We start from the raw sequence: 22595 nt of genomic DNA on the forward strand, positions 1-22595 counted from the left end.
CATAGCAGACAGTGCTGCCATGGGATACACTCAGATCACAGGCTGAGCACTAACCCAAAGTAGTCAACTCACTCATGGAACATAATTGTGTTTGGTGTCTAATTATCAGGGATCAGGGCTTTCAGCAGAGTTAGTCTCCTGGCAGTCCAACAAGTGCAGCTGGTCTGCAGCAGGCTACCTGATTGACTGTACCACCCAATCAGTCAGGAGGGGCAGCTGGATGACTTTCAGCCAAGCAGCAGTGGCAGTTCTCTGGCTGCTCAGTGCATTCACTCCTATAGCTGCAATCCTCCATATGCCTGCTGCTTCTCACTTTTTTACCCTGTCCTGCTCCAGCACTGCTCCTAGTCCTGTTCCTGCCTTGTTTCTCAGCCGTGCTCCTACTCAGTCCTTGCTACCTCAGTTTGCTCCTAGTTCTGACTTCCTTACCCTGACCCTGGTTCTTGACTCCAGCTCTGACTCCTGTTGTGGCGAGTGATTCCTGTCTGCAGCCTTGACCCTTGGATTGGAGCCACTTCCCAGTGCCTGCTTTGACCACTAGGCCTGACTCCTGCTCTGACCAATAGGTATGACTGCCCACTGATGCCCTTTTATGTGTGGCGGTACATAGACCAATACCAAATGGGGTTTTGATCATTGCTCTGCTTTTGCCCTGACTTGTAGGAGTCAACAAAGATGGATTACTCCTCTGTTAACCACAGCCACGCCATGGTTAGATCCTCTCTTGACCATCATGTGTCAGCACCTGCGAAGGACTGTTAGCAGAGTATTTTGATGGGCATTAACTATGTGTATATCCATGCAGTGGCAATTGCTATTCCAGCAGCCAGTTGCTGGAGCTGGCACATTGTTTGTGGTCAGAACTGAGAACTTGTACGCACTACCACTTATGACAGTATAATTTAGGTCACTGCAGGGTGTGAATAAGCCACCCCCAGAGTGACATCAGTTACACCGTGTCAAGGTTCTTTCCCCGCTCTGAACTCTAGGGTACAGATGTGGGGACCTGCAAGAAAGTCCCCCTAAGCTTATTCTTACCTGCTTAGGTTAAAAACTTCCCCAAGGTACAAACTTTGCCTTGTCCTTGAACCATATGCTGCCACCACCAAGCGTGTTAAACAAAGAACAGGGAAAGAGCCCACTTGGAGACGTCTTCCCCCAAAATATCCCCCCAAGCCCTACCCTCTCTTTCCTGGGGAAGGCTTGATAAAAATCCTCACCAATTTGTACAAGTGAACACAGACCCAAACCCTTGGATCTTAAGAACAATGAAAAATCAATCAGATTCTTAAAAGAAGAATTTTAATTAAAGAAAAGGTATAAGAATCACCTCTGTAAAATCAGGATGGTAAATACCTTAGAGGGTAATCAGATTCAAAACATAGAGAATCCCTCTAGGCAGAACCTTAAGTTACAAAAAGACACAAAAACAGGAATATACATTCCATTCAGCACAGCGTATTTTACCAGCCATGAAACAAAAGGAAATCTAATGCATTTCTAGCTAGATTACTTACTAACTGATCAGAGTTTCTGAGACTGCATTCCTGATCTGTTCCCGGCAAAAGCGTTGCACAGATAGACAGACCCTTTGTTTTCCCCCCCTCCAGCTTTGAAAGTATCTTGTCTCCTCATTGGTCATTTTGGTCAGGTGCCAGCGAGGTTATCTTAGCTTCTTAACCCTTTACAGGTGAAAGGGTTTTGCCTCTGGCCAGGAGGGATTTTATAGCACTGTATACAGAAAGGTGGTTGCCCTTCCCTTTATTTTTATGACACACCAATCTTATCACTGGTGTGGACAGCGATGTTGGCGGGAGAGCTTCTCCCACTGACATAACTACCGCCTCTCGTGGAGGTGGTTTTATTATGCTCATGGGAGAGCTCTCTCCTGTCGATATAGAACATCTTCACTAGACGCGTCGCATTGGCGTAGCTGTAGCACTTCTAGTGTGTAGACTAACTCTGAGAAACAAGAGGTGTCTCCCCCCTCCTCCAAGGTTCTTTCTGCCTCAGAAAAAATTACTCATCCACTGCTACAGAAGATCTTGTGAGCACTGAACCATCTACTGTATGTAACTAATATAGAGGAAATTACTGGGTTTTTTTATTATGCCATGTGTGTTCCTTTTCAGATGACTCCACTAATAAACCAAGCATGTGATGTCCTGCTGAGTAACTTGAAGGTGTATGCAGATTCTGGCAAGGCTTTTGATATCCAAAGGTACATTAACCACACTACAGATGAGAACCACCTTTTCAAAATACTTGAATAGTCATGCTTCCCCTAAATACACACTTACTTTACAAAAGGAGTTCTCATTCTTTTTCCGAGGGTGGATCACAGCTTAATGCTGGTTGTGTCTGATGAGACAACTCTCCTTTGCAGTCATTCTCATTCTAAAGGTATGTCTATGCTGGAAATAAAACACCACGGTGCTGAGTCTCAGAACCCAGGTCAATCAGGCTTGGGCTCGCAGGTCTCCAGCTGCAGGGCTAATAATAGCAGCAGAGATGTTCCCGCTTGGGCTGGCGCCCTGGTTCTGAAACCTGGCGAGGGCTGATGGTCTTGGAGCCCGGTCTCCAACCCAAACAGGAACGAATACACTGCTATTTTTAGCCCTGCAACCGAACCTCAGAAGCCCAAGTCAATTGACCTGGTCTCCGAGATGCAGAGCCAGGGGGTTTTCTTTGCAGTGTAGACATACCGTAACTTCCCTGTGGCAGCAATTGCTTATTTGGAAAAGTAATTTTAGGAGGTATCTAAGGTATTTGTAGCTATCTTTTAATGAAGTATAACAGCTGGAAACCAAAAGGAGAGATGCATCAGCCTGTGTCCAGTCAACTCCCTGTAGTCCACTAGAAACATGTGAACACAGGAACTGCAATATTGGATCAGACCCATCTAGTCCAGTATCCTGTCTCTAACAGTGCCAGCACCAAAAGCTGGCAACAAACCCCAAGATAGGCAGTTGTAGGATAATTGGTCTCAATTTTAGTTCTCATCCTCATCTCTCAATAGTCAGAGATTGGCATAAACCCTGAAGTATGAGGTTGAATATCCCTTTCAAAATTTTTGTTGGCATTAACTATTATAACTCTGTTTACTCTTGCAATCCATATTAATGTCCAATTCCTTTTTGAATCTTGCAAAATTCTTGGTCTCAATAACTTCCTGTAGCAATGAGTTCCACAGTCTAATTAAGTGAAAAAATATTTCCTTTTATCAGTTTTGAATTTGCCAGCTTTTAATTAAATTGAATGTCCCATTGTTCTTATGAAAGAGGGAGAAGAGAAGCTCCCAATCTGCCTTCTCTAGACTATTTCATATACAAGTATATAGTTATTTTGTATACTTGTATCATATCCTCTCTTATCTCCTCTCTAAGGTAAACTATCACAGTCTCTGTTATCTCTTTTCATATGATAGTTTTTCCATGCCCATAATCATTCTCATCGCTCTCCTCTGAACCGCCTTTAATTCTGCACTGTCATTTTTTAGATGAACTTCAGAATCCTTGGAGGTATACCATCTGTTACTTTTTAAATTATCATTTTGTTCCAGTACCTCTTCTTCTGACACCTTAATCTCTGATATTACCTCATCTTTATTAGCAGGGAAGAGCAGGTCCAGGGTAGGTATCTCCCAAATATCCTCTGCAGTGAAGACTGATGCAAAGAAATAATTTAGTTTCTCAGCAATGTCCTTGTGTTCCTTTGTGGCTCCCTTCAGTCCCTCATGATGTGCAAACCACCAGTGGTCCATTGACCACAGTTCGAGAAATGCTGCTGTACAATATATGGATAGAAATTATTGGCAGGGTTGTAAGAAACATTCTCACAGATAGGGATCTTCTTTTGAGCTAAAGAGGCAGCTTTTTCATGGTCAAAGCACCAGAGAATCTGATATCCAGAATCAAACTAGTCTTTCATAAGATGACATGGGGGCTGTGACCGTGGATAATTTGATAGTTGTTTGCGAACCCCTGACATGATTGCATTTGATTTATAACCATTTATAAAGAGACTTTTTTTTCTTTTTATAATTTAGAAGTACAGTTCCTGACCAAAAGGGTTATATAAACAATATTAAAATTTCTCACATGAACTTTAGAGGAGGCTGGAGGCTGCTATTATTAATAGCACTTAGCCTTTGTTGTTTGTTGTTAAAAGAATAAGGAAAAACTTTGCTGTAGGTGAAACTCAAAGCTAATGAAAACTGATCCAAATCTAAAAAACAAAGGGGAAAAAGGTATAATGTAATATTTATGAAACAGATATTAAGAGAACAAGTTAAGAATTACTTAGACAAGTTAGATGTCTTCAGGTTGGCAGGGCTTGATGAAGTAAACCCTAGAATACTTAAGGAACTGACTGAAGGGATCTCTGAGCCATTAATGATTATCTTTGAGAACTCCTGGAGGACGGGAGAGATCCCAGAGGACTGGAAAAGGGCAAATATAGTACCTATCGATACAAAGGGGAATACGGACAACCCACGGAATTATAGACCAGCCGACTTGACTTCAGTACCCAGAAAGATAATGGTGCAAATATTCAAACAATAAATTTTGTAAGCCCCTAGAATATAATAAGGTGATAAGTAATAGTTGGCAAGGATTTATCAAGAACAAATCATGTCAAATCAACGTAATATTCTTCTTTGACGGGGTAACAAGCCTTGTGGGTAGGGAGGAAACAGTAGATATAATATATCTTGACTTTAGTAAGGCTTTTGATGTTGTCTAACATGACCTTCTCATAAACAAACTAGGGAAATGTAGCCCAGACAAACTTGCTGTAAACTGAGTGCAGAAATGGTAGGAAAACCATACTCAGAGAGTAGTTACAGTTCACAGTCAAGATGGAAGGTCATATTGAGTGGGGTCCTGCAGGGAACTGCCCTGGGTCAGGTCCTAGTCAATATCTTCACAAATAATTTGGATAATGGCACAGAGAGTAGACTTATAAAGTCTATAGACAATACCAATTGGGAGGGGTTGCAAGTGCTATGGAGGACAGGATTATAATTAAATATAATCTTGACAAACTGGAGAAATGGTCTGAAATAAATAGGATGAAATTCAATAAGGACAAATGGAAAGTATAATACTTAGAAAGGAGTAATCAACTGTACAAATGTAACATGGGAAATGACTGCCTAGAAAGGAGTACTGCAGAAAAGGATCTGGGGGTCATAGTGCACCATAAACTAAATATGAGTCAACAATATAATACTGTTGGGGAAAAAAAGCAAACATTGTTATGGGCTGTACTAGCAGGAGGGTTGTAAGCAAGACTCAAGAAGGAATTCTTCCACTCTACTCAGCACTGATAAGGCCTCAGCAGGAGCTCTGTGTCTAGTTCTGCTCACCATACTCTGGGAAAGATGTGGATAAACTGGAGAAAGTCCAGAGGAGAGCAACAAAAATGATTAAAGGTTTAGAAAATATGACCTGCAAGGAAAGATTTAAAAAATTGATTTTGTTTAGTCTGGAGAAGAGAAGACTGAGGGGGGAACATGATAACAGTGTTCATATACCAAAAAGATTGTTATAAAGAAAAGGATAATAAATTCTTCTCCTTATCTACTGAGATAGGACAAGAAGCAATGGGCTTAAATTGCAGTATGGGAGATTTAGGTTAGACATTAAGAAAACTTTCTAACTTTAAGGGTAGTTAAACGCTGGATCAAATTGCCCAGGGAGGCTGTGGAATCTCTGTCATTGGAGGTTTTTAAGAACAGATTAGACAAACACCTGTGAGAGATGGTCTAGATCAAGGATCAGCAACATTTGGCATGCGGCCCATCAGGGCAAGCTCCTGGCAGGCCGGGACAGTTTGTTTACCTGCCGCATCCGCAGGTTTGGCTGATCGCAGCTCCCACTGGCTACGGTTCGCTGCTCCAGGCCAATGGGGGCTGCGGGAAGCAGTGTGGGTCGAGGGATGTGCTGGCCGCCCTTCCCGCAGCCCCCATTGGCCTGGGACGGTGAACCGCGGCCAGTGGGAGCTGCGATCAGCTGACACGGCAGGTAAACAAACCAGCCCAGTCCGCCAGGGATTTTCTCGGATGGGGTGCGTGCCAAAGGTTGACAATTCCTGGTCTAGATAGTACTTAGTTCTTCCTCAGTGCAGGGGACTTGACTAGATGACCTATTGAGGTCCATTCCAGTCTTACATTTCTATGATTCTATGGAGATGCAAACAAGCAACTAATGAGGTCATGTTCTTAAATTCAATGCAGGAGTTATGGCTGCTTCACCTTGGATGTTGTTGCTAGCGTGGCTTTCGGTACCCACGTGGATTCTCAGAAGAATCCTGATGATACCTTTGTTAAGAACTGCAAAAAGTTCTTTGAATTTTCAGTGCTTAGGCCCATCCTAATTCTAATAAGTAAGTATAGCCCATCTTTGTCTATTTATTTATATATATATATATATATTTTTTTTTTTAAATTATTCTTGAGTCACAAAACCTTGTGAAGAGGGAGCAGGCAGACATACTGAAGGCTTTGTTTTAGAGGTATTCACACTGCAGCCCACACACCAAATACACCCAGTAGATTTCTACAATGTGGCCCGCATCCACCTCCATCTTCATTGTGAACATATCTCCTGATGAACTACATGTCCCATAAGGCAATGCTTCACCTTGATCTGAATGGAAGTCTTCTGGAACCTGTAGTCTCTGTGGGCCACACTTTCATAGTAAAACTGAGTCACTGCAATGTAATCCATGTTATGTGAATTAAGTGTGGCCCGTGGACTGCTGACAGATTCTTAATAAGCCCCATGCTTGAGCAGTTTGGATGCCCTCTGCTTACTTGGTAGGAGTAAAAAGCCCATCCCTAAACAAAATCATACAGAAAGGGGATGAGGTGAGGGGATAAGTCTGTCCTGATATGGTAAGTCCTTAAAATTATCATTTAAACAGCAGCTGTCTGGTTGGTGTCTGTAAAGGATGAAGATGATAAATGCTGGTATAGGAGGCCATTAAAAGAATGTATTTATTTTGAGGTGAAAAAATAGGGACTGCATTATGGGACTGGTAAGGGAATATAAAGCCTTACGTCATAAATTCTAGTCCAGCTGAGGCTGAATGTGACTAAGGCCTTGTCTATACTTAGATAATTAGGAAACATAATTGCAGAAGCTGTAGTGTAGACAGGGCTCATTCATTTTTACCATCCTGTTATTTAGACCTGATCAGAGTATGGTTAGAAAATATGATGGTATAAAGTTCCTGAGCCCATCTGAACATTGTCTGCACTGCAGATTGCACCAGTACTGTCACCAATGGAGCTGTCCCCACTGGGAATTGTGTATCTGTAAAGTCCTCGTGTGAAATCCTGGCCCCACTGAACTTGATGGAAGTTTTGACATTGACTTCAATGGGCCAGGTATCAATAAGGCCTTAGTGAGCCAAGTCGTCCATTAAAGAAAGTAAGTTTCTGCATCGTGTGGGGTATGTGCATGGAGAAGGCTGGTCATCAGCATTATCCTTGCCACTAGTGCACACACAATTTGATTCACAACAGCTTATTGGCTTACATGCTGATCTCACAGGAGTGTTACGACAGTTAATTAGTTAGTGTTGGTAAAGCTGCTTGAAGATGCTCATGGTGCACTGTTTTGATAGCCAAACAGGGAGCTGTTTGATAACCTAGTGGATTCACCTGCCAGCTTAGTTGTACTGAAGTGCAATACTTCAGATTTCTTGTCACTGATTGTAAATACTAAGGGGAAGGAGTGCACACTTGGGCCCTGGTTACATTTTAGTGACATCCTGCTTCCAGGTTCCCTCTGCCTTGGTCTCTTCTGTAAAAGGGTGTGTAGTAGAAAGAGTAAAGTAGAAAACCAGTTTCCTATACATGGACAGGAAGCAGGAAATGGGAGATAGGTTTCTATCCATCTAGAGTTTCATGGGTCCACTCCATTCCCTGCCAGGCTAGCTTGTAGGATTAAAAATCTCAGATTTAATTATCTGGGGAGGCGGGAGGGGGGAAATCTCCTTCTTTCACCATGATGCTCCAGCATTATGAAGTCACATTGAATTTTTGTACTGTGGGACAAAACTGCAAATTGGGGCAAACTTTAGAGGTCATGTGACTAACAAGAAATTCCTAGTCATGTCAAAATAGGCTGGAGGCTAAGCAATATCAGTCTGTAATGGAGGGATGAAATCAGAGAAATAAGTGGTATAAAATTAAAACAGCCTACTAAATGGGGGCCCAAATAAAGTTGGGGTGGGGAAGATAAGTGTTCCTACACCCAACTTCAATGTTCTCTTTATTAATCTCTTACAGTTGCATTTCCATTCATAATGATCCCACTGTCCCGGATTTTGCCAAACAAGAGTCGTGATGAGATGAATGGATTTTTTATCAAAGCCATTAAAAATATGATTGCCTTGAGAGATCACCAAGATGCAAATGAGGTAAGGCATCTCTGTAATAAATGTGAGGATGGGCAAGTGTATTTGGATAAAATTAGAACTCACACACCCCTTGGTCTAAAATACAAACTCAGTCTGATTATAATGTTCAAAATAATATTGGTGATATTTTTTGTCTAACTTTTACATGCTTCTGCCCCTCTTTGTATGTGTGTATGGCAGAGGGGGTGGCGGGGAGAAGAGAAGAACTACTAAAATACTACAAGAAAAGCCGATTAGTATTTCTGCCCTGTTTAAAACAATGAAGTACAAAATTACTCATAAGGAGCCTGATCTCAGGAGATTTCCAGTCCAGCTTCTAGACCCAAGAGGTATTTATTATTTCACACAACTCAGCTATCACCCATCACTTTGCAGACTGTTCCTTTTTCATCTACATAAGGATGAAAAATTATCTAATTATTCTAATTATCTAATACTATGGCATTGTATAGTATCTGTAGACACTGGGCACTATTCTAAAGGAACAGCTCAGTTCTCAATCTGCAAAACATTTGGAACATAGACATGCATTTAAACCCCCTGACGTAACAGCCCTTCAGGCTTTCTTCCTTTTGGACTATTCTTTAACATGGGTTCTCCATTTTAGGCTCACAAATATGTTGACCCCTTAATTCTAGATTCATAGACAGAAATGAGGAATGTAAACAAGATTTCTATTTTAGAGGCAACAGACTTCTTATTCCCGTATAACTTGATTTGGCTGTAAAGTTTGACAGAGAATGCATGCCAGCCAGCTGTTAATGGTGAAGTATAGGAGGTGCCCTATCCAGTATCCAGGTTTGACATCAATTGAATGAAAGGAAAACAAATCACACTGAGACCCATTACCCCACTCTTGGGGTTATGACATATGCAAGAACAACAGGCCCTCCCAATCATCCCTCTAAGACAGCCTAACCCCAGATTTTCAATGCCATCTTTGAGAAGATCATGGATTTCAGCCTACGCAGCAGCATATCAGAGATGCATTTAAAACACGGATCAGTGTTCAGAGATATTGCTATTTTCTATTTTGGTTGTGCTCTGCTCCTTTTGACCCTATCGCTCCCTCTCTGTCTTATATTCTTATGTTTGCTATGCTTTTGTCTTATTTTCCTTTTCCTCATTTTCTCCTCTGGCCATTCCTCCTCCTTCTCCCTCTTCTCTCCCTAGCTATCAGCCTCCTGTTCATCTCTGTCTCTGCATGCCTCTCTCTCTCCCCCCCCCCGCATCCTTTGTTTTCACTCTTCCCTACGCCCATGTGTGCCCTACCACAATCAAGTGTCCGTGTCTCGTTCATGCTGATGAGGCACATGGCTTCTGGCTCGGGCTGTCACATAGGTGCTTTTACTTATAGGCGGTGTGGCTGATCTGCCTACAGAGTCACCACTTCCAGCACAGACCCCAGCCTGAGTGACTCTCTGACTCTGTATTGATCTAACTGTAGATATGTTGAGGGCTGGCTCAAAGATTTATGCAGAGTGGTGAGCTTATAGGGATAGCAGGACCGGGTATATTTGCAAATCCTGGAAAGTCTAGTAGCAAGGTGGAAGGTGGTTATTTATTTATTTATTTGTATTGTGGTAGTGGCTCGGACTCTCATTTGTAGAGCAGGGCTGGAGGCTGGGGAGCAGGGCAGGGCTGGAGCAGAGTGGGGTGCTTATAGGGATAGCAGGACAGGGTATATTTGCAAATTCTGGAAGGTCTAGAAGGAAGTGGTTATTATTTATTTATTTGTACACACAACCTGCAGCTCGCTGTAGTTCTACTGCCACCCAGGCTCTTGCCAACTTTGAAAAATTGTCCCATGGTAACTTTTACAAATGTTGGTAACAGTGTTCTTATCGTTCAAGAATTTGGCCAAGACTTTGAAAAGTGACTCTAGAGTTTGGTGCCTCAATGCCTTTTAAGTGTCTCAGGGTGGTCATCCAAAAAACAGAGGCACCCAAAATCATTAAAAAGAAAAGGAGTACTTGTGGCACCTTAGAGACTAACAAATTTATTAGAGCATAAGCTTTCGTGAGCTACAGCTCACTTCATCGGATTCATTGCAGTGAAGTGAGCTGTAGCTCACGAAAGCTTATGCTCTAATAAATTTGTTAGTCTCTAAGGTGCCACAAGTACTCCTTTTCTTTTTGCGAATACAGACTAACACGGCTGCTACTCTGAAACCAAAATCATTAGGCACTTCTGAAAATATTGGCACTTGTGAATAGATTGCCACCAAATTTTGCCAGATACAGGCAACATTCATAACTTTCCAGGAACCAAAAAGCCTCATGCTCATTTGTATAGAAAATGGAGAAGAATATAGTTGCCCTTCATTTCAATATAGAAATATGACCTGCAAAGACTACAGCTGGAACACTGAATGTTAAGACTTGTCATGAAATCCTGGCCCCATTGAATTCAATGGGAGTTTTGCCATTGACTTCAGTGAGGCCAGGTTTTTACCTGTAGTCTCTGGTTTGCATCTCTGTATTAAGGATGATAGCCATGAGCCAGGTTATAGAACTCACGGTGCTGCATTGGTCCAGTGAGTGATCTTTAGATTGCCCCATTCTTAAATGTTGCATTGTCTTTATCCTCTTCATCTCCATTTTAAAATTTTGTTTATTTAATTTTTGCTGAAAAACATCATTTGGAACAAACTGTAAAACAACTAAGTGCCCCCCAAAAGTGATTCAGCTGGAACACATCTTCCTCCCACTTGCAACTGACATGCAGGAAGAATAAATGGGAAAGAAAAGGAAGACTTAAAAAATAACATAATGAGCAAAGTCAGCCTTTTATCACTGGTGCTATATCCATAAATGAAACAATGCTTGAAGATAATCGCACTGGATAGATAGTGATTTTACAGCCAGGTTTAGATCTAAGAATATGTTTGCCATTTATATGAGATCTGGGATGTCACTTTTTCTTATCCCATCAGGTAGTACTGCAGATGTCATTTTAATTGCATACTATTTTCCCATGGTCAGTAAAATAATTTCAGTCCTGGATGGTCATACTCATTGGCTTGTGTATAGAAACATTTTAGGATCATGTTGGGAATTTTAATTACAATACATTAAATCATGCAAGGATGCAAATTATTATAAGAAACTGGCTTCCTTATATTTACGTCAGAAGAAATTCATCCTTCTGCAGAAGGACCAGCACAAGACCTATGGACCCTTATGACCTGTTCTGAGAACTTAAGAGGGATTCTAGTGGTATATCTGCCTTGCACTGGCCCTTTGCACAGGGGTGAATTTCATCCTTATAACAAGATATATATAGATATATATAGATATATATATTTCCAGAGACTTGGTAGGTGGGCTGTCTCAATACATGATGGTTTTTCAATTAGTATTTTGATATTGCTTATCCATATCCACATAACAATTTGCCTTCCAAGAAATGTATGCCAGTCCTTACTTCTGCAGTGTAATTGTAAAACTCTAGATGGATATTGGTGGAAAGGTCTAAAAGATGAACTGATAGAAATTCACACACAGAGAGAGGGGGAAACTGTTATTTTAAGAGGCTTTCAAGCTGAGAGGTCTAAAATATGCCTTTCTCTGTCCTCAAAAATGAGTTTCCCTTTTAAAAAACAATCTAGGTGAAATGTAAGTCTTAGTCAAGTCAAGGGCAAAGCTCCCATTGACTTCAGTGAGGCAAGGATTTCACTCATAATCCCTAGTAATAACAACAACCCTTAGCTCATATGTAACAATGTTAAGTTTCTGAATGATTTATGAATATTAACTAGTTAATCCTCACAACAGAGAAATTTAAAAGTCCTTGTTTCAAATTTAAAATTTGAAACAAGGACTGCCTTAAACTGAAAATGAGAGTTTCTTAGAAGCTACAACCAAAAGTAAACCTGTCAGAAGAAATGAATTTCTAAAATGCACAACTCTTATCATTTCTCCAAATGTCTCCTACTTTTCTAGCAGCATAGTGTAATGCAAAATTAATAATTCATAGTTGTCAAATCCATGCCTGGTAGATAGTGATCAAACATCATTACTGTCTGATGGGTCTTGTGGTCTTCTCAATCCTGATCCTAATGAACAGGTGACAAAATCATCACCAGAATTTGTTTCTTAGCACCCTTGTTGGGTGGTTGAGTCTCAATCTGGCTGAGGGCCAAGGACTTACTAGGTATGCTGAATGCATTGTCCATAACTGAAGGCCAGGGTGGAGATGTATCGAAGTATAGTGGAAGCTTGTACCGCCTCTACTTATGCTGTACATGTTCTGGGTGTAAAAGGAGGACGTCAGTCTCCAGGATGAGGTGCCACAGAGAAGCCATTTTCAGCTGTCAGTAATGGGGATGGTGTGGCCCTTACTATAGGTTAGAGCAGCCCTATGGCTGCGCACTGTGCTAGCTCTATCCCACAAGGGGCTAGTCATCATCCGGGAATTGCCAGGGTACAATGATGCTGTAACCACGTCCATTGCCCCCCTCTCCCCAAATGTGACACACCTTACACAGGTGCTGCATAGGGAAGAGCCCCACAGTTGGCTATGCTGTGTCTCTGCCTCCCAAGGATTCCTTCAAGCAGGGGGAATTCCCAAGTGTGGAGATCTACCAGCTTTCCACCCCCAACCACAGAACAGCACAAAGAGACCAGGTGACATTGAGAACTGAATTTTGAGGAAAATTGGCACTAAATATTTAAAACCTTGCAGAGGAGTATATTGCTTTCTATGTTAGTTGTCAGTGCCTTAAAAGTATAATAATGCATTGTAAAAAAACAGGCATCTTTTAATATATTTCTGTGGAAATCATGACCTGATTACATCTTTAATCTCTGGAACACTGATTCCTAGAGAACAATACACAGAGCTCCACTGAATGGTTTACTAAGGGTAAGGTGTGTGGGTGTATGTGTGTGTTTGTGGGGTGGGGGGGTATGCGCATGTGTACTGGGGGAGAGGGACCATCTGAAAATCTAATTACTGTGCACACATTCATTTCTTCTTGCCCTCCTGCACCAATTCCCATGAGCTTTTCTTTTTTATGACCTAATGAACTATTTGCTTCAAGAGCTGCTTGAAATTAGTTGAGCAGAGGAAATCCTACTGAAAAAGTCTGATCCCATCCTTGTCAGGGGAAAACTATACGGTTACTAAGAAAACTTAGTTAAAAATTTGCTAAATTCTGTGTACATTCCAGGAACCATATCTGTGTGAACTGTGGAAAATGCAATGCAGATGTTAAAAAGTAAATATTGTTCTTGGGAGATAGCAGATGAAAGGATTAGACACCTATGAACTTGTTTATATTAGATGGGGGAATGGTGTACACTAGGCAAACTTGTTACAAGGAAATAATAGATAATCCACATTTATTGATGAATTATTGGCTGACTTTTTTGCTTTTTAAACATATAGGATCATAACAATTCTATCTACTTACATGGTCCCCATACCATAATATCTGAGCGTGTCATCATCATTCATGAATTATCCTTGACACATGCCTATGATGTAGGGAAATATAATTATCCCTATTTTTCATCTGGATAGCTGGGACATAGAAAAGTTAAGTGACTTGCTCAAAGTTAAACAGGGAGTGTGTGCCAGGTCTGGAAATTGAACCTGTACATCCATCGACTGCCTGAACATCAAGACCATCTTTCCTCTTGAAGATGATAAAGGTGTTTTAGATTATCAGATTTATCCTCATGCATGAGCAATATATAATGCCCCTACAGAGGATGCATCCGATGGCACAAAAGATCACATTCAATATTACTGGCAGTTACAGGTGCTCAGCATCTCTCAGAATCAAGTCAGTAGTGCTTACTTTAGCATATGCAACATTCTTTTCTAACTTTTAGTGGTCATCTAGTACAGAGTTTCTCAATCTTTTTGAAACCAGGTACCGGCTTGCTGCCTTCCTAAACTGTGTCAGAGAGATCTCAGGGACAGGCGCCAGTCCACAGACTGGTCGTTGAGAAACACTGATCTAGTTCATCACCCTAGGCTGAGGCAGGACCAAGTAAACCCAAAACATCCCAGACAGGTATTTGTCTAACCTGTTCTTAAAAACCACCAATAACAGAGATTCCACAACCTCCCTTGGAAGTCTATACCAGAACTTAACTACCTTTATAATTAGAAAGTTTTTCCTAATATCTAACCTAAATCTCTTTTGCTGTGGATTAAGCTCCCATGTCTTACATATGGCACTCCTGTTAATACACACCAGAATAATAGCCCTTTTCACAACTGCATCACATTGACGACTCGTATTCAATTTGTGATCCATGATAACCCCCTAGATCCCTTTCAGCAGTAGTACTGCCTAACCATTTATTCCCCATTTTGTAGTTGTGCATTTGATTTTTCCTTCCTAAGTGTCATGCTTTGCACTTGTCTTTATTTAATTTCATCTTGTTGATTTCAGACCAGTTCTCCAATTTGTCAAGGACGTTTTGAACTCTAATCCTGTCCTCCAAAGTGTTTGCACTTCCCAGCTTAGTGTCATTTGTAAATGTTATAAGTTTACTCTCCTCTCCATTATTCAAGTCATTAATGCAAGTATGGAATAGTACTGGATCCAGGATGGACCCCTATTAGACCCCACTAGATATATCCGCCCAGTTTGACAGCGAACCATTGATAAGTACTCGTTTAGTGTGCTCTTTCAACCAGTTGTGCATCCACCTCCTAGCAATTTCATCTAGACCACATTTCCCTAGTTTGCTTATGAGAATATCATGTGTGATTGTGTCAAACGCCTTATTACAATCAAGATATATCATGAATACTGCTTCCCTCCAACCACTAGGCCAGTAAATCTGACAAAGAAGGAAATTAGATTGGTTTGGTGTGATTTGTTCTTGACAAATTCATGTTGGCTATTACTTATTACCTTTTTATCTTTTAGGTGCTTACTTGTTCCAGTATCTTTCTAGGCATTGAAGTTAGGGTGACTGGATTATAATTCCCCATGTCTTCTTTGTTCCCGTTTTTAAAGATAGGTACTATGTTTGCCCTTCTCCAGTCCTGTGGGATCTCCTCCATTCTCCATGAGTTCTTGAAGATAATTAACAAAGGTTCCGAGGTTGCTTCGGTTAGTTCCTTAAGTACCCAGGGTGAATTTCGTCAGGCCCTACCAATTTGAATACATCTAATTTATCTAAATATTCTTTAATCTGATTTCCCCCTATTTTGGCTTCTGTTCCTTCCCCCGCATTGTTAATATTAATCATGTTAAGTACCTGGTCACAACTAACTTTTTTAGAGAAGATTGAAGCAAACTAGCTGTTAAACACCTCAGCCTTCTTGATACCATCCATTATTAGCTCTCATTTCCCACTAAATAGCAGACGTACATTTTCCTACGTCTTTCACTTGCTCCAAATATATTTATAGAACTTCTTCTTATTACCTTTATGTCCCTTGCTAGGTGTAACTCATTTTGTGCCTTATCCTCCCTGATTTTGTCTCTACCTGCTTATGCTATTTTTTTGTACTCACCCTTAGCAATTTGTCAATAAAAGCTTCTGACTGTCTCTGTATTAAAGGGGAAAGCAGATACCTTCAGCAATGCTGGGAGGAGAGGAGCTCGCTGGAAAAGAGCTTACAAACCTCCACGTGTAGGTTTTGTGCGTTTTGCGACCTCAGTGCTGGCTCCACTTTCCCAATCAGTACCAAAGGATGTGGGTTATGTTAGATCCAGAGCCACTGGAAATTTTGCAAACAAAACTTTTTTTGTTCCTTGATCAAAAAATTGCCTTTTTTTTACCCACAGTTGTTGACAATGTCAAAAAGCTGCTTTTTTATAAATTTTATTTCAACTTATAGAAATGGTTACCAAAATTTTATGTTTACCTAGGCAAAAAGATTTTTTGATAGCATGGGGAGATGGGGTAATGGGGAGTCCCCAGGAAAGAGAAAATGCAGTTGCTTTAGTAAAAAAAATGGAGACCCATTGGACTGGATAATCATAATGGTCCCTTCTGGACTTCAAATCTGTGAGTGAAATCCAGGCTCCACTGAAGTCAGTGGCAAAACTATCAACTTTTATGTGGACTCTGACTATGAAACTTGGTGACACCAGATTCTGTGAAATCTTGTTTGTAGCTACTTTCTTCATAGTATGCCTTCTTCAGCAATCCTTTTAGCAATAATAATGCAGCTATGTTTAAAAGCATTAAAAAGTAAAACCTTCCATTGAATAATAAAGGGACGAGGAGGATTGCTGAGTGTCCCGTTTTTTATTTTAACTGAAATATACACCTTTTAATCATGTAATCGCAATTAAAAATCTATCAATTACAACCCACTCTTTGCTGGTCTCCAGGGAGAGAGAGTCAGAATTCATATCAAAATGTAAAATTTCAGAAACACAAAGGGCTAGGTCGGTGTTTTGTGATTGCCCAAATATTCAGTGATTTTAATTACAATGGAACCTTGATAAATTGCTTTGTGCCACAATCCATTATTAACAACTTAATGAATACTACAATGGCCTATTAAAACTGTTCTATAGCAAAAGCTGTTGTCAGTGTTTCAGTTACAATCCCCCTTTGGTGACTGGGGGTTGGGGAGTGGTTTATAACTCTGCTGTTTAAAAAAAAAACTTAGGGTGAAACTCTGCATACAAGGGGCGCTGATCCTTGAGTCTGGCCAAGCTGTGCTTGGTGCAGGTCCTGAAGAGGGAGGGAAACAACAGTAGTTTTAATACTGCCTTTGTGCTCCTCTGATCTTATGATCAGTTAGGGGGTCAATTCTGCTCCCAGCACAATTTAGAGAAATCTTAGGGTTGCTTTACAGTATGACAGGTGGTTTTGGTCCCCAAAAGGGCCAGGTGAGGGCTCATCAGAGCACAGTAGCACTCTGTTACTTTTCTCTTGGCCACATCTTCAGTACATTCCGTATGCTGGAGGAATCCTCTGTGAACCAGTCATGCCAGCTTCATGGCTCTTTTGTGCCACCAGGGTGCTGCAAAAGGGCTGTAGAACTTGCCAGGATCTGACCTAAGCATGATTTTAGTAAGGATTAAACAAAGTGTAGATTGGTTTAAAATGCTATTTTTCAAATGAATTTTTAAAAAGCTTTTATTTGCAGTATTAAACTTTGAAATGTGATGAAAATATCAGTGAGAATTAATCTGATTGTAGCACAGTCAGTATTATGGATCCAAATTTATTAACGTTAGGGGTCTGAAAGATTTAACTGTCATAAAACTCAGGACATTTTTCTTTTCAAAGCAAACAATATCTAAAAGTTTTATTTTGCAGTAGGAACTTTGAGAATTTTAGATGTAACAGAAGGGTATACGGGATTGACAGATCTGCTTGATTTGATAGGGTCCTATTAGAGTTTAAGCAGCTGGAATTTAAACAGTTATGGTCCAGTTTCTTAGAGAAACATTTAATACATTTGCTGCATATACTGTTTTCTTCCATTTTCACCATGGTTGTTGCGATCTCCAGGGGGATTACAAACAGATGTCAGGGGGTCACGACCACACTGCCCTTTAAATACTCCTGAATGGGGAGAAGGTCCTGGCTTGATCCTAGCTAGATGAGAGGGAGGATCCCAGTACAAAAAGGCTGAGAACCACTGCTCTAGTTAGGAGGAATTACATATATTATTTGCATTTACACAGTTGTCAGAATAATAATTAACAAAGTTGAAACATGTCATTACATTTTGTTCTGGAAAATAAAAGTTGTTGAATAACAAAAGAATGCCCAGATCTGCTCACCACATGAATTATAGTATTACTCATTAGAATGCTTAATTTGCACGTTGTGTAAATGTGTATATGGAATGCATAGAGTCCTCCTGGGCTGTCAAGTCAATAGTTACCATACAATGTGATTTTTCAGAAAAATATTTTTAATTGGTATGTTAAACAATGCTGGCTATAACTCATGAGTATTGATCAATCAGGGTCTCTGCAAGAAGTAGGACATGTTAAGGTACTGTTGAGGAGGCAGGCAATTTGTATTCTGTATACTTTCAACTCAAGTGTTGGTGTATTTCTGCTGTTGTGTTGTAGACTTGAATTTTGAGAGCATTCCAGATAATAGAAATGTCAGACTACCATTCTTCGTGCATTGTTGTGTTTTGTGGAAAGAGCATAGCAAGATACACAAAGTCCTCTTATTTTTCTTTCTGTGTGTGTGTGTGTCTGTCTCTCTCTCTCTCTCTTTCACTCACACATGCATAATTTTTGTATGTGTTTATCAGTGTGTGCAAAATGCTTGTGTTTGCAATATAATGGACGTGTAAATACTAGTAAGTCAGATTGAAACTCTCTAATGGAAAAAGGAAAATGCTTATTGCTACTAAGGAGTCCTCTATTGGATAAAAACCATAACTGAACTGAACATTCAGGAAACTTCAGATAACAACACAATTCGTCATTGGTTATCCTGTGCATGTTCAATGTATCTTTCCCTCTCAAAACCAGTTTTACCCACCATCCCAACCCTGGCAACAGCTACCTCCCTTGTGCACATATGCCTCCCCGCTTCCCCCCCTCCCCCCGCAGGCTACTAATGTGTTTTAGTTAGAGGTTAATTTAATGTGACCTAAAAATGTGGAATAAGTCCTAACATAGAGCTAAGGCCTGTTTGGTGACTAGCCCAGTAGCATGACAGAGCCTCATCTGAAGAGACATGGTTGCTCAAAGAAGAAATAGTAATAACAGCTGTTATTATTTATTAACATATAGCAATAATTATAATAATAAATGGTATAACTGTGCTTTTTATTATTAATATAAATAATGACAATAGCTATAATACTTGACAATTATTAATTTTGAGCACCCCAAAATGAGCTAGGCATCTCACATACCCAAGTAATGCCATGTTACCTGCCCCAAAGTGTGCATGGTCTCAATGTGACACAAGAGGGTCTTAGACCAAGGAGAAAGGGTGTCAGTAATACAATCACACGGTAACCCAGTAAGGCATATATGTAGGTGGCTCCACTAGGCAATGGAGGTGGATTGGCAAACAGGTTTGGGGAGGGTGTCCTAAGCATGTGGAGGAGAGTAGAAGGAGACTGAGGCACATGTAAGCCGTTTTAAAAAAGGGTGAATAAAAGCAATGTTGGGGTGGCTTTCACAATCCTCAAGGCAGTAAGTACTAACAGTACATTTGTGTACATTGGTGTTGAATGTCAGGCCAACACTGTAAATAGAACTATTCAGTCTAAGCTAATACCATTATAATCTCTCAAGGAGAAAAAAATGGGGCATTGAGCTCTTGCAACAGCAACCCAAATCATCAGTCTTGTGTTCGGTAACTGGCGTGTCAGTCAGTGATTCTGCTTCCATGGCTTTGGATACCAATGTCCTTCCCGCACACACATACAACACTGTGAGAAAAGGAGGGGAAGAATGTCAGATAATTATTTGGGAGGCAAAATAAACTTCAGAATGCTCTGTGTGTATGTGTGTGTGTGTGTGTGTGTGTGTGTGTGTGTGTGTGAGCGAGAGAGAGAGGCGGGAGACATCTTATACTACTAATACTGTATGTGTTTGGTACTGTATGTTGATTTGGGTGGGGGCTTCTGAAAGCTGACTGAAGGTAAGGCCCTTTATGCATAGATGGGGTATGGGCAACAACAGCTCAAGCTTTCCCCAAAATTATTCTTATTGTTATTTATTATTTGTATTATGGTAGTGCCCAGGGGATTTAGTCAGGGATCAGAGCACTGTACAAACACAGAACAGAGAGGTGGTCCCTGCCCTGATACATCACTTACTGCCAATGTGCCTCATTCCTGACTTGGAGAGAATAATGGTTGACGTGGGAGAGTAGTGTAGTCTCTCTCCTCATTGCATTCTTGGTCTCTCTTCTGACGCTGCCAACAATGGTCTTAATTGTGTGTGTTGGGAAAGAAATTGTGATGTTTACATCATTTCATTATACTTTGGACTGGGACTACCAGCTCAGCACTGATAAACCACCAACCAGCTGTCAGAAAGTAGAAGACTTTTGGTTACCAGACTGAGTTTCATCTGATGACCTGGAGATGGGAGGTTCCATATTCTGTTACCAGTCCTCCTAGCCATCCAGTACATCCTTCCTCTTCAGTTCAGTATTCAAAGAAAAAATGTGTGACTGAATTCTTTTTTGGGGATTTGCTACTGTTCATAAACTGCTCAAACTGCTGTCACTCTCTTGGTCTTATGATAACAAAAAAAGCCTCAAGAGTGAATTACAGCTTTGTATACACATTAGAGCCGTCTCTATTGGTGCATATATAGCTAACGATGCAAAAAAGAGGTGTTATCTATTCCACAGTACCCATGTACTTATCAACATATATTCAAAGTGGCACTGTTACAAAAGATAAGACACCATCTCTTCTTTAAAAATTATTTCTTCCCCTTCCCTGTGTATTTAGCTGACAGTTAGTGTATCCAAAGAAGTAAAAATATCCTTCTTGTAAGTGAATACTTTGTGTAACTGAAGAAGGGATTAGCACAGTGGCTTTAGCCAACTGTAAACTACTTCAGTTTTGTCTACACTGTGCTGGCAAAGCGCATTAGAGGGGTGCGATTTGTAGAGCACTAGCTCAAAAAGGTATCTAGTTAGCGTTAATGTAGATGACACAGTGTAGACAAGCTCCAAATAGACTGTTTACCCCAAGTAAAGACCTTTTTTACCTTGTTTACACCTTTTAGAGTGTGCCAGCAGAGTTTACAGGGTGCAGTTAGAGTCCAACATGTTAGAGTGCTTTACAAATCACACCCCTCTGGCGTGCTTTGCTGTGGTGAGTAGATGAGCCCTGGGTGTAGCTAATTTATTCACAGGAAGTTCTATTGTGATATTTTGTTACTCCCCATTATACTGTTTTTATATGGATTCCCCTGCTTGTCCCTTTCTGGAATGATAAAGTGCTCTTTTGGGATGTCCACCTGATGCCATGGATCATAAACTGTAGCATGAACTGTTCTTGGAATTGCCCAGACAGCAAGTATGAGCATTTTATTACTTCCAGAAAAAATAACCTTGCTTAAGTGCATTATGGTTGTAAATATGTATCAAGAACTTAAGTGGTGATGGTGGTGCAGAGAAATAAAGAATGTTGTAGTTTTAAAAAAAAAAGTCTCAAAGTCAAGAAATTTAAACCTAAGGTTACACTTTAGAAAACTGTGGAGTAGCTTCATCGAGAAATAAAAAAACATGGTATTGAGCAGAATTCAGTAGCTAGAATTGTCCTGTTTCTTTATTCTACGTGTTGCCTCAATCAAGCCTGTAACTAGAAGCTTTGTGGTTCATACGCAACAGCTCATCCTGGAGGAACTATAAGGACCTGTTTTAAACTTGTCTCAGCTTGAAATAGCTCTCTAAATCGTCTTCATTCATTAGCAACTGAATCTAAAATTCAAATTTATTTTCATCTCTGAACTGTGTGGAAGATCTTGGGAATGACATGATTTTCTCTGTAGACTCTGAATACCTCTAATACAGGCTGGCACTTGCCTGTATACTGTACTGACGTTTCTATATTTTATTTTGCTTCACTGCTGTGCTCGATAAGTGAGCAGCTAAATAATCTCTGGATCATTAACCAAGTGAGGAATTTTCTGGGATTGGACATGGTGAGTGAGTCTTGGGAGTATAGTAGCACCACTTCCCTTCCCCGCCCCCCACACCTTCAAACATTGGATTTTTGCAATGTGGACCACAAGGTGTATTTTAATTTCTCTGTATGGAAAGAGAGATCCCCCATCCATTCAAAGTTCTTCGGAATGTGAAGAGGGGAAACCTGAGCACTCTTCTCTGTCACCTTCCCTCTGAACCATTCTTTTGCCTTTAAGTGGAAACTAGCAGAGACAAATTGCTCCGTATTTTTCAACAGCCTGATTTTTCTGTTATTGGGTGACTCCATTGCCAGATGCACTGAAATAGTATATTCTCTCTCTATGTGTCTATATAGGATGTTAAAAACACAAGTTATGCTGTAGTCAAACACAAGTTGTTGGGCTCAGTACAGGGATAACTGTGTGAAATTCCATGGTCTGTGATATGCAGGAGGTCAGACTAGGTGATCTAATGATCCATTATGGCCTTAAACTCTATTTAATGTATCTCTCTCTCTCCCCCTTCATGTGAGGTTTTTAAGTGTTTTTATAAATCTCAGTTAACTTAAGCCTCACAATACCCTGTAAAGGTAGCTGT

General features: G+C 40.5%; 1 protein-coding gene across 12 annotated transcripts in view; it reads left to right on the forward strand.

Annotated features, from left to right (window-relative positions):
• TBXAS1 (thromboxane A synthase 1) overlaps window positions 1-22595 on the forward strand; it is a 333339-nt gene that overhangs the window by 209649 nt on the left and 101095 nt on the right. For all 12 annotated transcript variants that reach the window (XR_006282785.1, XM_043519073.1, XM_038398078.2 and 9 more), the window contains 3 exons: window positions 2133-2221; window positions 6242-6390; window positions 8303-8433. Coding sequence is in view for 11 of the 12 variants with exons in the window: in XM_043519073.1 (XP_043375008.1) it covers window positions 2133-2221; window positions 6242-6390; window positions 8303-8433 (369 nt within the window). In the remaining variant the exon portion in view is untranslated. The remainder of the gene's footprint in view (window positions 1-2132; window positions 2222-6241; window positions 6391-8302; window positions 8434-22595) is intronic.

The sequence above is a fragment of the Dermochelys coriacea genome, chromosome 1 (assembly GCF_009764565.3).
Source record: "Dermochelys coriacea isolate rDerCor1 chromosome 1, rDerCor1.pri.v4, whole genome shotgun sequence".
NCBI lineage: Eukaryota > Metazoa > Chordata > Testudines > Dermochelyidae > Dermochelys > Dermochelys coriacea.